General features: G+C 34.4%; 1 protein-coding gene across 9 annotated transcripts in view; it reads left to right on the top strand.

The window, feature by feature from the left end:
- Positions 1-3,323: 3,323 nt before the first annotated feature.
- The window catches only part of LOC114250492 (uncharacterized protein ZK1073.1), a 45,478-nt gene continuing 32,569 nt past the window's right edge, over positions 3,324-16,232 (top strand). For 2 of the 9 annotated variants that reach the window (XM_089736842.1, XM_089736841.1), the window contains exon 1: positions 6,644-6,875. In XM_089736842.1, coding sequence (XP_089592968.1) covers positions 6,669-6,875 — 207 coding nt within the window. In that variant the 5' untranslated portion in view covers positions 6,644-6,668. Of the gene's footprint in view, positions 3,925-5,831; positions 6,008-6,643; positions 6,876-16,232 lie in introns of those variants that run through there. The other 7 variants (XM_089736849.1, XM_089736847.1, XM_089736846.1 and 4 more) reach the window with 7 other exon arrangements.

Below are 16,232 nucleotides of genomic sequence, written 5' to 3'. Positions count from 1 at the left end.
CGATTTAGTGGGCAACTTCATTCTGTTAATTTTCTGTTACGGTGCGCGCGCATCTAAAATTTCACTCTCATCAAATTTTCATAACGCGCCTATAGAAGTATAACTTCAAAAAACTAAGAAGGGTTTTCGAGATCAAAAAGTTTAGTATCTACTTCTCATTTTCAATGTATATGGAGCGATTTTGTTGAGATCGTATCTTTATTGTATACAGAACCCTACATGTATAGCTTTAACGGGTGCACTTGGCCTTAAATAAGTAGACGTAATGAGTGAATGGCAACAGGTGAAATGTTTTATGAGTTGAATGTGGGTGGATACTGTGTCTAGTGATTCCGCGGAATCGTACATCACTACAGATTTGCGTACCTATATTATTTATTTTTCGATAATCGATAGAATCGTAACTAAGGCGATTACATATTTTTTTTGTGAATTAAATTGATTTGATAGAATCAATAAATCACATATCAGGTATAAAGTACACGAAGTAATATTAAAGTTGTATTTATTTATCAATTTTATTAGCCTATCGATTAGGTATAACGTACTTATAATTTAATCTTTACAATATAATAATACATTAAAACTTTAATAATACTTTATCAACAGATAAGAAAAGACGCCATACATTCAGCGCTGGAATTTTAAAATTGTTCTATCCATTTATTTTGTTTAGGTTTCAAGTGCATTTTATATTAGACTTATACAAATAGGTACTATGTATAAGAATAAAATTGGTGGGTAAAGTTTAAATGCTTCTAATAAGAACCGTTACAGACGAACACATGACACCAAGAATACGCAATCCAAACTATAGTTTAATCTTGCGATTTTTATTGTCATTATTTCCAATATTTCGAGTAATGAACGGTCGAAGGACCATTTAAACGGTCGGTTAGTTCTTTTGTCGTCTATTTTATGCACATAATATGAGAACGGTCAATTCGTTCCTTGTCGTCTTGTTCGTGTCCGTCTTTTAGGAAGTCAAAAAAAGTACTGCCTGCCGCTAGTGACGTACGCCCTCGTTCTATTTTTCTCTTTATCTTTGAATTCTTGTCAAGTGTCTGTCTTAGTCTGTGTCTAGTCGTTGTAGGTCATATGTCCTGTCAAAGAAGTTGCACGCCACGACAAGTAAATTACAGTGCTTGTGGTCACGGTCGATTGACAACCAGTCAGTCAATGCGAGATTGAACCGTAGATTAAAGATTGAACGTACGCCCTCGTTCCATTTCTCTCTTTATTTTTGAATTCTTGTCAAGTGTCTGTCTTAGTCTGTGTCTAGTCGTTCTAGGTCTTATGTCCTGTCAAAGAAGTTGCACGCCACGACAAGTAAATTACAGTGCTTGTGGTCACGGTCGATTGACAACCAGTCAGTCAATGCGAGATTGAACCGTAGATTGAAGATTGAACGTACGCCCTCGTTCCATTTCTCTCTTTATTTTTGAATTCTTGTCAAGTGTTTGTCTTAGTCTGTGTCTAGTCGTTGTAGGTCTTATATCCTGTCAAAGAAGTTGCACGCCACGACAAGTAAATGACAGTGCTTGTGGTCACGGTCGATTGACAACCAGTCAGTCAATGCGAGATTGAACCGTAGATTAAAGATTGAACGTACGCCCTCTTTTTGAATTCTTGTCAAGTGTCTGTCTTAGTCTGTGTCTAGTCGTTGTAGGTCTTATGTCCTGTCAAAGAAGTTGCACGCCACGACAAGTAAATTACAGTGCTTGTGGTCACGGTCGATTGACAACCAGTCAGTAAATGCGAGATTGAACCGTAAAATTAGTTTTAGTTATGTCGACGAGGTGCGAAAACCGAACAAAATATAACGCGAATAACGCTGCTTATAACGCGAATGCAGCCGACCACAAAGTGAGACGTGAGATTACAATAAAAGCTATCCTAGTTTTCAAATTGGGATCGACGATTGCTTCGCGATCGATATAACAAGACGGTGTTGCAGTTTATAAAGAACTAGCCCTAAGACGTAACAGTAATTTTCAGCCTTACTCATGAAGTCTTTACATATATTGATTCTCAAATTTATGTATGACTGATATTCAATAAAAAAATATTAAAGTCTTTAAAATGTTTTTACTGGTGGTAGGACCTGTTGTGTGTCCGCGCGGGTAGGTACCACCGCCCTGCCTATTTCTGCCGTGAAGCAGTAATGCGTTTCGGTTTGAAGGGCGGGGCAGCCGTTGTAAGTATACTGAGACCTTAGAACTTATATCTAAAGATGGGTGGCGCATTTACATTGTAGATGTCTATGGGCTCTAGTAACCACTTAACACCAGGTGGGCTGTGAGTTCGTCCACCTAACTAAGCCATAAAATAATAATAATGTGTGTCTTGAAAATAATGAATTTCATATCTTATTCAATTTATTGTCATTGACGAAGACGTCGTGTAAATTTTCATCGAGACAAAGTGATTCATTCGGTTCTAGCAGGATTGAGCCGGTTTTAGCTAATTCCTAGTAGGTAACTTTCCATAATATAGTATGGATCATATTGATTTTACGACATTAATATTAATACTCGAAAAGTTTTAATATTAGCTATGAGATGACAATAATGATGAAAATTACTATGGAAAGTAGTAAATTGAGCGAGATTTCGTAATTCTATTTATTTAATAACATTTTCATATGCTAATTTCAAACAAATACCTAGTAGATTTTTTTTCTTTATTTTAATAATTATTAATTTAAATGATTAATTTACATTCTGTAAATTGAAAGTACTATTTATGTATATTTTTTGTTAATTGTAACAAATATTTTCGTAGCTGAGCTACTATACAAAGTAAAAAAATTAAGAGAATTATTTTTCTGCAATAAAAATGTCTTTTTTTTTCAATGCATAACTTTCACTTATTGAAGTCTTAAATTCGTTTCCCTAGCTTTATATATTTATTATGTTCCCAGAATTGTAAGGAATCTGGTGCATTCTTCAGTTGTAAGCGACAGGTTGAATAATAAATATTGAACACTATTAATATGATTTATACCCAGTTAAATGACAGACTAGAAACAAAAGGAAAATCAAATGCAGTACCTACATAATTTCTTAGCTCCATCTTCGAAATTTAAAATTTGTTTTTTTTTATGATCTAATCTTGCAGTAACTAAGAAGTTTTAATACCTTAATTTAAGGAATATTTAATTGTCTACTAAATACAATTGATTTCATTAAGCTAGCATTCTTAGTTTCCGAGATTTATAAGTTTTTTTAAGTTATCCGGATTCATTGCTATCAAGTGTAAGACTTCATAGTACCTTGGGACAAAAAGAACTTTATTGTTAAATTCATTCTACCTCATTATTCGACACAATTGAAACATCAACTTTATATACAAACGCGCGTTTTGGGATCTTAAATTTAATTTCGAAAATACACTCTGTATCGTGTCAACGTGATTAAAGTGCGAAATACATTTATTCAGTTCATCGCAACGCCAAGGAAGGTCGAACACAACGCTAACACACGGCGTAAAAGTTAGCTTAAGCGGTTATTTGAAATCCGACCTAAACTTTATATAGTGAAAATATTACCGGTAGTTCATAATGGTATATAACTTATTTCGGATATGACTGAGTCGTCTATTATCAAAGGTGGCAATCTGTGCATTTGGACAAAAAAATGTTATTGATATGTCGATACAGATTGATTTGAATATCAATCGTCTCCTTCAAAGAATACGGTTCAAAACCTGCATTAAATAAAGTATTAACTTAACCTGTTATTTATCTAAGATGTCGGTCAGAAGAGTTTTGTGACTGCCAATGGAATACAAAGTCAATAATTCGTTTTTCTGATTTACCAATCATTGTCCAAAAGTCAGATTGCCGGCTTTGATAATAGTCGACTCATGTATTTGTGTGGTGTGAGAGATTTCTTTAAACGAAGGAGACCGTTTTTTGAGAGGGTAAGCGTATATTTTTATGCAACTCGTACAATCACAACGTCTTAGCGTAAAATTTATGGTCAGAGGATTTCTAATAAAGTTACTTTGTTCGGCTTTTATTGAGACACATGTACCGAGCCTTCTCGAGTACTACCTAATCATCCGTCGGTAGTATCGATTTTTTTTTTATAGCTTAGATGGGTGGACGAAGTCACAGCCCACCTGATGTTAAGTGGTTACTGGAGCCCATGGACATCTACAATGTAAATGCGCCACCCACCTTGAGATATAAGTTCTAAGATCTCAGTATAGTTACAACGGCTGCCCCACCCTTCAAACCGAAACGCATCACTGCTTCACGGCAGAAATAGGCAGGGCGGTGGTACCTACCCGCGCGGACTCACAAACGGTCCTACCACCAGTAAATACGTTTATAGCCCTAGATAAATACTTCCCTAATTTCGAAGACCCTTGTTTCTATTGACGCAAACGCTCGTAGGTTGGTGCCAACTTTCTGGTTTATTTCTGTTGCAAAACAATAATTCTCTTTGGTTTGAAGGGTGGGCAGGCATTGTACCAATGAGGTGATTTGGAAAACTCACGCCGTGTCATTAAACTCTGGTCGCTTAGGCATTCCAAGTACCGGTCACCGTTCTCGTTGAACCCGTCAAATGCGAAGGGTTCGACATGCAACTTAACACACCGACCGAGCCCACTGAGTTTCTTGCCGATTGCTCGTAGTAGTTAGGGATTTCGATTTGATGGTAGATTCAGCGAAGCACTGTCCTTCTTGGGGCTAGTTTTTGTAATTCCTTTCAGTTCAAGAGCCCCGTGAGCTCACTTGTCAATCCGACCGAAATTTCTATAGCCCCTTAGGCTACCAACGACAAAAACCAAAAAATCCCCAAGGAGAACACTAGATGGTCATGACCTGTCGAAGAAGGAAAAGACGCTTTGATTGGTCGTGTTAGCTTATAAAATGCTCATGACAAACTTGAGAGGTAGCCGAGTATTTTCTGACTAGCTAAATTTGTTATTATCTCTAGTTTTCTTTAAAGAAAAATAATACATATGCCTAAAAATAAGGTTGGCGTGATAATATTATAATAGTTTCCAAACTTTTATATCTGATTAAATGATCCGAATAATCATTGGTATTTTAAAAGCAAAAATAACTCATTGGAAAGGTGTAGAAATGAATCTGTGCCAAATGTTACATTTTAAATCTGTAATTGTAAAATCTCGATAATTCTTCGTTAAATTAATCGTCATGGTTTCGAGTAACTACTGAATATTAAAGAGATATAAGAAAATTGATTTTACATTTTCTGACTTTATTTTGAAGATATTTATGGAGTATTACATTTATGTAGTTTTTTAAATGTTGCTAATATAATCAATGCAATATCATCATCAATTCAAACGACACCAGTTTCAATAATATTATAGAAAAGTTTCGAATAAAAATGCTTTTTAGAGTATCTATTGGCGATAACAAACCGAATATTTTGTCGTAAAAATCATAATATTATTTTTGTCATATTTTTGGTTGTAACCATGTGATAGATAAAATGTAGGTTAGAAAAAACACGGATCATTAAATTTTTATGTTTTTAAAAATGGAACAAGAATGAAAGAAACACATTAATAACTTCTTTTTTCATTTGTGTACGTTCTAGCCAAACTATTTGCAACATAAATACTTTGGGACTAATCTAAATTCGATTAGATTCTTTTAGAAAGTGATTGTACAGAATCAGTAAGCATTTATCATGAATAAGGGCTGTAATAAAATTCGAGATCAATAAGATCTTGAACTACAAGAGACGTTTGATCCAATTTTAAATGTCAGATAGATAATTGTGCAACTTTCTGGCGACTGATCAACACTGTTTCAGTTTCAGCAGACCTGTCTCGGTCTGTAATATTCAGTTATCGCACGGCCTGAGAAGGAAACGCAGACAAACGCGCGTAAAATTTTACAAAAAAAAAAAAAACGTTTTTCGCAACTGAAATAGATCGGCGTGTGACAGTGACATTATGTTTTTAAAATAACCTTTTTTTATTTGTGTTTTTGAAGTAGTAATACCATGGAACGGCAAAGGTGATTAGTGTTGTTTATATTGGCTTTTTGGTGCTTTGTTGAAAGTGCATCTGTTCTTATATTTCAATGTTTTTTAAGCTTTATTTAAATCACGCTTTTGATAACAGATAATTCTATTTTAAATACAAATTATATAAAAAAAGGTACTTTTCGTGTTTTCGTTCATTAAATTGACTATTGTCACTCGAAATTATGCAATGATGTATTAAAAGATCGATAGTGATTTCTCACAAGAACATTCAAAAACTGTGAAACAAATGTTGCTGTAATAATTTATGATAATCACATAATTATTCTTGAACATTTTCTAACAATACAGATGGTTCGAAAGCAAAACAATTTTAATTGTGTCAATCGTTAGCATAAATTCAACAGGTTTGAATGTACTAAATCTTGTAATGCGCCAAAATCAATTAACAGACGTCTTTCGCTAATTAAACTTTAAAAGAATTTTAATGTTTTTTAATAGTGATGTACCTAATATAAAAAATTGCAATGTTTCGATAAGTGAATAATAAATTAACAATATCATATCGATAAAAAACAATATCAGTACGTATGTAGTTCATGAAATATTATATCGTAGTAATTTAAAACTTAAAAGCTAAGAGGAATAATTTTTTGTTCTACAAAAAGTTCAACCGGTGAACAATTGATAAAAATGTTTCGTCCCACCCTGTTCCGTGGTTTGAGTGTAGACTCAGCTGATCTGTCCGGGTATGAACTCGATAGGAGCCGTCGCGCGTCATTATCTGCCGAACAGCGGAGGAAGCTGAGCTTACTCCGCACGTCCAGCATACCCTCGCGCCTCAAGCCGGTGAGCCACATTTACCACTTGGTACCCTGCCCAAGGAAGTGCTGCAATCAGGTACAGGAAGCTCCTTCGCTTAAACTTTGCTAACATGTAACATTGTGTGACCAATTCGCATTGTTAATAAACTTTGTTTTTTTTTCTTGTTGTAAATAAATATTTAATTATTTTTAAGCGAAGTGCTTTACTTGGGCTTACGGCGTACCCGTTTTAACAAATTTGTAATCGTTTTAACGTTTTCCGTAACAAATCTTGCCATGGCAGCAATTACCTGAGCATTGCTTAGTTACCTATTTAAATTTGACACATTTGAAACCCGACCATTTTGGCGGGAACGTGAAATGTGATTCATCTAAATTGTTTTTTAATTTTTTTATTGTTAATCAAGTATTTCTTTAGATTTTACCTAGTAATAATGGGGCTTATTAACCGTTGAACCGTTAAATTAAACAAAATGCAGAAAACGGCTTCTCGGGTTCTTTAAAACTGACTTTATTACGGACTCTGTAAATGCGCACTGCTCACAAAGAGAATTTTGATAAGGTAGAATGGTAGAAGAATAATTGAAAACTACAAGAAATATGTGTGAATACAAACAAATAGCTAAGGCTGGGGTAGCCGTTGTACTATACTGAGACCATAGAACTCATCTCAAGGTGGGTGGCGGCATTTTTCCGGTAACCACTTAACAACAGGTGAAAAGTTGATGATTGATTTATTTATTGAAAGCTATTGTTTCTCATGTGGTCCAATTTTATCAAGATCTCACGTTTTAGAGTTTCCTTAACAACGCAGATTTAAGTGACTTCGACTACATTGATGATAAACTCTTTTATTTCGTAGGTATAACTGCGTATTATTTTTTGTTAAAATGTTGTACTATTTTAATGCAAGCTTCATAAAACAGCCACTAGGATACCTTGAGGTATGAGGTCTGAGTCTCAATCGTATATTTCTTCATGAAGGAACGGAACGCATTTCTGCTTCGCGGCAGAAGATTGCAAGAAACTCTACCACCAGTTAAGATGCCAATTATTATTATTTTGTTACATCGGATCGTTGCGATTACAATTTACACATAATTCAGTGTATTAGATGTGACTATATTCAAGACTGCTAGTTTGTAAGAAGAGTTTACTAAATAAAAATAAAATAAAAAATCAGATAGAGAGTATATTAAAGACAGTGATGGTCGGTTATAAAACCTCTTTATTGTCTACCAGCAACAACGAAAACGGATAAAGTAGGAAATACAAAGTTTTGTTGCTGAAAAAGTGCCGTTTTTAACTAAAGGTCTCGCGCATATTACGACATTTACGAGGATTTCAAAAATAAAACGTGAGTAATGATAGGCAGCCTGTCAAATCCCCTTAATTGATGAGTGTTTATGCGGTATTAGAGATCATAGACTAAACATTTTACGGTGCGATACTTGACATGCTGTTATGCATTTCACATGTTTTTCCTTTTTTCTTGCAATTTTTGTATGTTTTTAAGATGCTTTTATTAGCTGGACTTATTGACATTTATTGATTAGCTATTAATAGAAAGTATAGTCTGAGCTATTTTATAATACACATTGCACTAAATAGATTTCTAAACACACAAAAATCTAACCGACACAGATTTTTCAATCTAATATAACTTTATAAATCAAACTCCGATGTAGGCGTACAGCGTTTTTTAAATAAAATATGGTGTAATTAAAAATGGCATCCACGTGGCGACCGCGACCGCTAACTACACATAATAAACATGTTACATTTATGTAATCATATTAAACTCGTAATTATATTATAAAATAATCCAAGTTTTTTTAATTTAAATATCTAACGGCGATATCAGATCTATAATTATATATATGTATGTATGGCGGATTGTAAGCTTCGCACACATAGTTCCGCACACTTCAAACGTCACACAATCTTATAGTCTGTGGGCAATACACAAAGCCCGCCAAAACTGAAACTTAAAAATTGCACACTTAATTTATTAATTGTTAAACGTTCTACGTAATAATTTCTACTTTAATCTTAATTATTACTTAGTATATACATAATATTTGTTTAATTAAGCATCGACATGAACTATATTCAATATATTGCGTAACCAGTAGACATAAAGACGATAGAGTGGTGATGCGTGTATGTCTGTCATCGACACGCCCCCGTGCCAAGTGCTAAAAATGCGAACTTCGAATTTGTCCGGTGATATTTATTTTGTCTCGACTAAATTAAGAATGAAGTATAATAGTTTTGTTTATTTGTATTTTGTAGCAGTGTTTAGTGAATTATTGGAACGAAGTTCCTTATCGCGCGTTGTGAAAGGGGGCTAGACGGAAAAAATTCTTACGAAAAGTTGTCACGACACTTTTTAGATCCGTCATTCTGACCAATCAACGTGTAGGCGCTTATCGCGTGATATTGCTCGTATCCGATTGGTCCGCGTAATGAGTACAGTTTCTCGAGATAGCGTTTCAACAATAGTAATTTAGTTCATAGTATTGTTTTTTTCTTCTTCATAATGCCGTAATTTATTATTATAACTTAAAAAAAAAATTACAATTCCTTCACTAATTAATCGAAAGGAACTTCGTTCCATCCGGGTGTCCCTTGACACCTCTGAAGTTTTTTTTAATCTGTAAATTAGTGACTTATAAAATATGTCCTTTAAAACATTTTTATGTTTATCACATGTCATTTAACCAAATAATGTTTTACGGGATGTTGAATTATAGTTCAAAGTACATTTGTTTGTTTTATTCATTAGTAATGTAGGTAACCGCACCATATATTTTTTTGCAATACGTTCTAGACACGACACGCTCAAAATGAAACATATTCCATGCAAATTCCGATGAAAATAAATACAGTAGACTTCGTGATCGCGATTCGATTCAGTCAAATAATGTAATAGTATGAATAAGAGTAATAAAGTTTCATTTTATCCCAATATTATTCAAAACAACATAATACCTATAATGTTTATCAAAATCATGATTTATGTATCGATACGCAACTATTTGGATGAAGTAAAATCATTTGAAATATAACAATTTTCCTGTTTTCAAATCATAAACATTTTATTTGTCGTTAACCTCGAAATTACCTTTTGTCCTATCGTACGTTCATTCAAGTAGTGTTTGTTGATAATAAATCTACGACGAAGATCTATTTGTTTGTCCCGTTTTCGGCGGTAGTAAAGTTCTCTGTCGTGATCTTGATGTGTTTTCATTGACAATACAAAGTTCTGAACTGCGCTTAATGTTCGCAAATGTTATTTAATAATAAAACGAACTAAAATAACGTATGTAGTCTTTCTAAATATATTAAAAGTTTTATTACGATTGAAAAGCGTTATGAAAATGAAGTCAGGTGTGCGTCAAAGAAAAACGCGTGAATTGTTTTTAGTGTTCGTAGTAAGCCAGGAAATAATTAATTCTGAGATGATTAATTTTACACTTATTTTCTTCATTAAAATCTACATTTATCTATATCTCAACTATTAGTCATAAATGAGATAAGGTAATGTTATGTAACGGACGTGACGTCAGCTGTCATGCCCTGCCGCCAGCCAAGCCGCCAAGCCATGTTAACACGCCCCCTTCCGCCACAGCCACCGCCGCCGCCGCCAGCCAAAGCCAACGAAGGGGGGATAGTGTTAATAAAACAAGCCGTGCCAGCCATTTCTACCTGCTTTCTGCATTCTCGCACAAATAAAAGAACTTGTCGTTATGTTGCTGGTTTTTATTGTCACATCATTTGCAACAGTTAAAAAAAAAAACTGGTGTTCATGAAAAACAAATACTAACTTTATGCTGGAAATTTATTGACTGAACTGCTGAGCCGATATAATTTTTTTATAAAACGGACCTTTAATTATAAAGGTAAATATCCTGTATTAAACGAAATGTTGCTTAAACTAAATAGCCTTTCAACCCTCGATATGCATTTGTTATGATGACGGGCACTGGGAGACATAATTAAAAAGTCACATCAATTCATTACCAGAACAATTAAAATACTGTGAAATTCTCCTTCAGGGATGCATTTAAATTATTTTCGAACTGATCGCGGGTGAATCGGCTCTACGTAATTTAGACAGTAATTATTCATCAAAACATACAATCATGAGTTTCAAATATTTCATTTAAATACACACAGAAATGTACACGCAACATCGCAACTGAATTTTAATAATACAAAGTTAATAATACAAAGATGCATTTCCGACGGCGAATGCGGTTTTCATTGTTTTAAAAATCCGGCACACAATTTTAGAAAACTTCTTTTGTTTCTATAACGATTTCTGGTTATATTTAAAAAAAAAACGATTCTTCCCGCTTCAAAGCGCTGTTAATGTTGTGTAAATATATTTTACTCGGGTGAAAATTCAAACAGTATTTTATTGGTGAAGACAGGTGAGATGAATGTGTACGATGGTCGCTTTTTCACAAAGGTCATATTGTTTACTAATTTATTTTTCTGTTAGTAACGTCCTCAAGAACGAGCTTAAGGAATTTTAAACAAATGTTTCCTGCGGCAAAAAAAAATGGGTTTACGTAATATGTATTACGTTTTTAAATACCGTCATGCAACCGCTGTAATGTTTTAAATACATGAGACAAACGTTAAAATCAACGTCAAAATCCGCGCGTGTGGGACCACCCTGCCTATTTCTGCCGTGAAGCAGTGATGCGTTTCGGTTTGAAGGGTGGGGCAGCCATTGTAACTATACTGAGACCTTAGAACTTATATCTCAAGGTGGGTGGCGCATTTACGTTGTAGATGTCTATGGCCTCCGGCAAACACTTAACACCAGGTGGGCTGTGACCTCGTCCACCCATTTAAGCAATAAAAAAAAGCCCCTGTCCACCACAAAGTCTAAGTTGTCGTCTACTTAAGATATAAAGGGGATAAGGCTAGGAATTAGGTAAAACAGATGACCACATTCAAGTCATAGATCGCGAACATCTAGTCTAGAATCGTTTGCAATAAAACAACTATTTGTTTAAGTACTTTACACATTGATCTCGAATAGATCGTTTAGTTGGCTTCGTGTCGCGACACAATAGCAACTGTGTGACGTACATCGGTACTAAATCCGTCTCACTGTATATTTTTTCAACAGCTATTCGGTTCAGCTATAGTCTGCTGATCATCGTGTGCGGGCCACTCAGATTTAAAACAGTAATTGTCATTGAAATGCTTCGTTTAGAACGCTTATAGTGTTCACGAAAGTCTAAAATGCGATGGATTGATTAATAGCATACATTAATTCCATTAAGGCCTCTAACAATGTCTCGTCATCGTGTATAGAAATAAAAATATTACAAAAAATAATAGTTTGAATTGAAGACCTGTAGAGACCTTAGTGATTCTAGCTAATATCAAGTGAGACAGATATAATATTATTCTCGTTTTCAAATCTACATAAATCCATAAATTATTTAGATTTCCGAATGTATTTAAAATATGTCCTAAGTATGAATTCATAAATGCGAATAAGAAGAAGTAAGTTAATCCTATAACCGTTTCTTGATGAAAGTAAAATAAATAGGTTTGTGGAACTTTTTTTTGTTGTTGTAACCTCAAAAACAAATTTCATTCACTACCTACTAACTTATGAAGATATTTAAAAAATCGAAACATTCATCTGGTAACGTTGCGTTACAAACAATGCTTTTAGTTTTGTTTGAAGAACGTATCAATTCGTCTGCTTGTTCCATAAATCTTGGTTTTCGTTTGTGTTTGTGTGTGTGTGTGTCAGATAAATATTTAGTATTCATCTCTGTTTACGTGCCCCAATGATGGAAACTTCGTAGTAATTTTTATTGATTTATAAATACGCTAGGACACGGGCTAGCGAACTTGAACGCAACCGCCAAAACTCATTAACGATTTTACGTGATGTATGTAATGTATGTACCGGCTGCCAAGCTTGAGTACTTTGATTGTAACATTACATTTCTGTAGTAGAACTTCACCCTTGTGTAACGGATCGTTCGCATTGTATACTTAAAATTTCATTTCTATCATTCCCATAGACTTCTGCGAAATTATCTTAAAATACATCAATGTAAAAAAATAAGAATTAAATTATTTTCGAAAGCCCTCTAGTAGATTAACAACAAAAACAACTATAAACAAATAAAGAGGCAATTAAAAGCCGTGACACATTGTTTAGGGTACCGGGCAAACTGCCACATTCCGACCTTAAACAAGTCGATATTGTTGTTTTAATTATCGACTACAATAGTGCGTAGGAGCACTGCAAAATTAATATTAAACGTAATGAAATTGTCAACACATTTTTGTTTGGACAGACAATATACGTGCAATAGCTAATACCCTCAATACGATAATTCAATTAAAATTTTAGTCTAGTTTTATGCAATATTTTTTATTTATTTTATCGTTTAGTGAAATAGCTTACGCATCACCGGTAATTAAGTGGTTACCAATAATTATAATTACTATATAAATCAAATGTAACCTACCACCGGTGATTACGCAAATTATAATTATTGTGGTTTTGGTTTTTAATATACTTACTTCATCGTGATAGTAATTTTGTCATCAGCGCAGACAAGTACCAAGCACTATTTAATTCTCTTTACTAATAAATAAAGTCATTATATAAATTATTATGAGCTAGGGTTAATACTTGTACGCGTATATTGCGCATATGAAATCTCAGGCACAGCTCTAGTTATAAAGTAATGGATTAAAGACTGCCAATTATTTTGGTCGCGTTAAAGAGATGCCAAAGAATACAAGGAGAGGTTATTGTAAATTACTCGATCGAATAACACGGCATTAACTTGTAGCATATTGTTTTTGTTAATCTAAATTAAACATGCACAAGTATTTTTATATACATACATACTATTTACATATGTACCTAAATTTCTTGAAACCTTTTGCGCGTCACCTGTTGTACGCTAGTTGTACTATATTATAATATGTTTTATATTATAAAGAGATATATGTTATTATTTGTATAATAAAACTATATAATAATGTATTAAACCATAATAATATTTGCTACTCTTATGTAGCCTCTGTGTTATGCGGTACCTCAAAATCCGTTGAGAAACCTTTGCGTCAAAGAGTCAAAACATTCATTCATCCTCGCTATCTTTTCATTATAAGATTATTAAAGGTGTATTGATTTCTATGAGCTCTCTCATTGGATTCCTCAGAAACGTCTCAACCCTTTGAAGGTTTCTTTTGAATATAAATTGAAAGATACAAGTATTCGACCTCTACCTTGAGGTAATTTTGCTACCTCTACTTATTAGCACGTACGAGTATTACGTGATTCAAATATTCTCCCGTTCGTATATTACCCAAATTGTTAGGAAACTGTGTTTTAGATCGAATGGATTAGCATCACCTCCTTGACCACTTGAAGCAATTATGCGGTCCGACCCAAAGGGCTTTTTTTTCAATTCAGCTCAGATTTCCACACCTAATATTTGAAGATGGGCGGAGGCATTTATGCTGTGTTTTTAAGGACCTCGGTAATCGTTCACCGTGGGTCGTGAAGTCACTCACGTTATATTATAAAAAAGTGCGCTTTATTGCCTTTTTTATTGTCTCACGAGTTAATAATAACTATTTCTATTTTGTTAACATAAACAATATATTTAATTTATAAGAATTATCATAAGTTGATTTTTATCAAAATTACCACAAATATTTATGTTACTCGTATTGAAGGAGAACATTATTAAGATCGCGTTCCAGACACTCCGTCAGCTAGAAATAAAATAGAGATTACGTGAATAAAATACCATTTATAAGTTTCTAAATCTTTTCTACGACCGAATCGAAGTGAGCCGTTGGAATTTATTTATAGTTTGAATCGTTTTTTGTTTGGTTTACATGTACGTTTTCCTGTTTACGTATTTAGTTTTCTCTTTTTCCAAATGTGACATATGTGCAATGGCAGAACAAGCCTTAGAGTTGCTCTAGACCCGTCCACGAATAATTTGTTTTGTTTTTACTTAGTTGGGTAGATAAGTTCGCGGACGTCCTGGTTTTAAGTGCTGTTTAAGCCACTTAGACATTGACAACGTTAATGCCGCTACTCACCTTGAGACATGAATACTAAGTTTTAATATTGGAGTACAGCTGCTTCACCCTTCAAACCGCAATGAATTACTGCTTTACGGCAGAAATAAGCAAGGTGTAGCATATACCGTCTCGGAGTGATGATACGTCTTACTACCAGTGTACGTCCCTCGCCCAAAAGATAGCGGTGTATTAATAGTCGATTGTCATTCAGAAGGCTATTAGCGTCAAATCTAATTACAGCTGGCCGTTTTCGTACTAAAGACACTATTCGCAGACTCTTATCATTGAAATCTTCACCCTAATTCTTAATTTAATTTTAGATGAGATCCCGGTTAATTGTTTTGGATGTTGTTACTGAAACCTATCGAGGTTACAACGTAAATGTCGCCGCTGACCTTGACATCTGAAGTCGAAGATTCATTATTAATTTGATTAAAATTCTTTTTTACGCTCACGTCCAACAGTAATGCTAGGGGCTCCAAGGGGGCCAAGGGGGCCAATCCGTCGCCTACTGAAAAAGTAGCTTACGGCATTAACGGTACAACATGTAATACTCCCCGAACCGAGATTCCACTTGTATACGTACATACATACGCATGAAATAGAATAATTGGAGACGACAGCCGCCGTTTACGTGTTGTTTTTTTATATACGTATTTACCACCTACCGCTTGTAAAACGAAATAAATCCTAATTGTTTGTTTGTCAGCCGTCTGTCTCTCTAGTAAGTGTTATAGAAATAAATTTGAAATTGCTTTGCAAAGGACTTTTTCCATACACTTTTATTTGAGACTTTATGTTTTTTTTTTTATTGCTTAGGTGGGTGGACAAACTCACAGTCCACCTGATGTTAAGTGGTTACTGGAGCCCATAGACATCCACAACGTAAATGCGCCACCCACCTTGAAATATAAGCTCTAAGGTCTCAAGTTTAGTTACAACGGCTGCCCCACCCTTCAAACCGAAACGCATTACTGCTTCACGGCAGAAATAAGCAGGGTGGTGGTACCTACCCGCGCGAACTCACAAGAGGTCCTACCACCAGTAATTACGCAAATTATAATTTTGCGGGTTTTCATTTTTATTACACGATGCTATTCCTTCACCGTGTAAGTCAATCGTGAACATTTGTTTAGTACGTATTTCATTAGAAAAATTGGTACCAGCCTGAGATTCGAACACCGGTGCATCGCTCAACAAGAATGCACCGGACGTCTTATCCGTTAGGCCACGACGACTTCAAAATTATGTTGTTGTGTATTTCTTATTTATTACTTACTGCTACTGTGTTGTATTTGAAGGATTGGGTACAAATGTTATTTTGTTTGTAACA

The sequence above is a fragment of the Bombyx mandarina genome, chromosome 22, assembly GCF_030267445.1.
Source record: "Bombyx mandarina strain Sakado chromosome 22, ASM3026744v2".
NCBI classification, from domain to species: Eukaryota; Metazoa; Arthropoda; class Insecta; order Lepidoptera; family Bombycidae; genus Bombyx; species Bombyx mandarina.
Note: the sequence above shows the minus strand (reverse complement) of the source record. Positions and strands in the feature narration are given on the sequence as shown.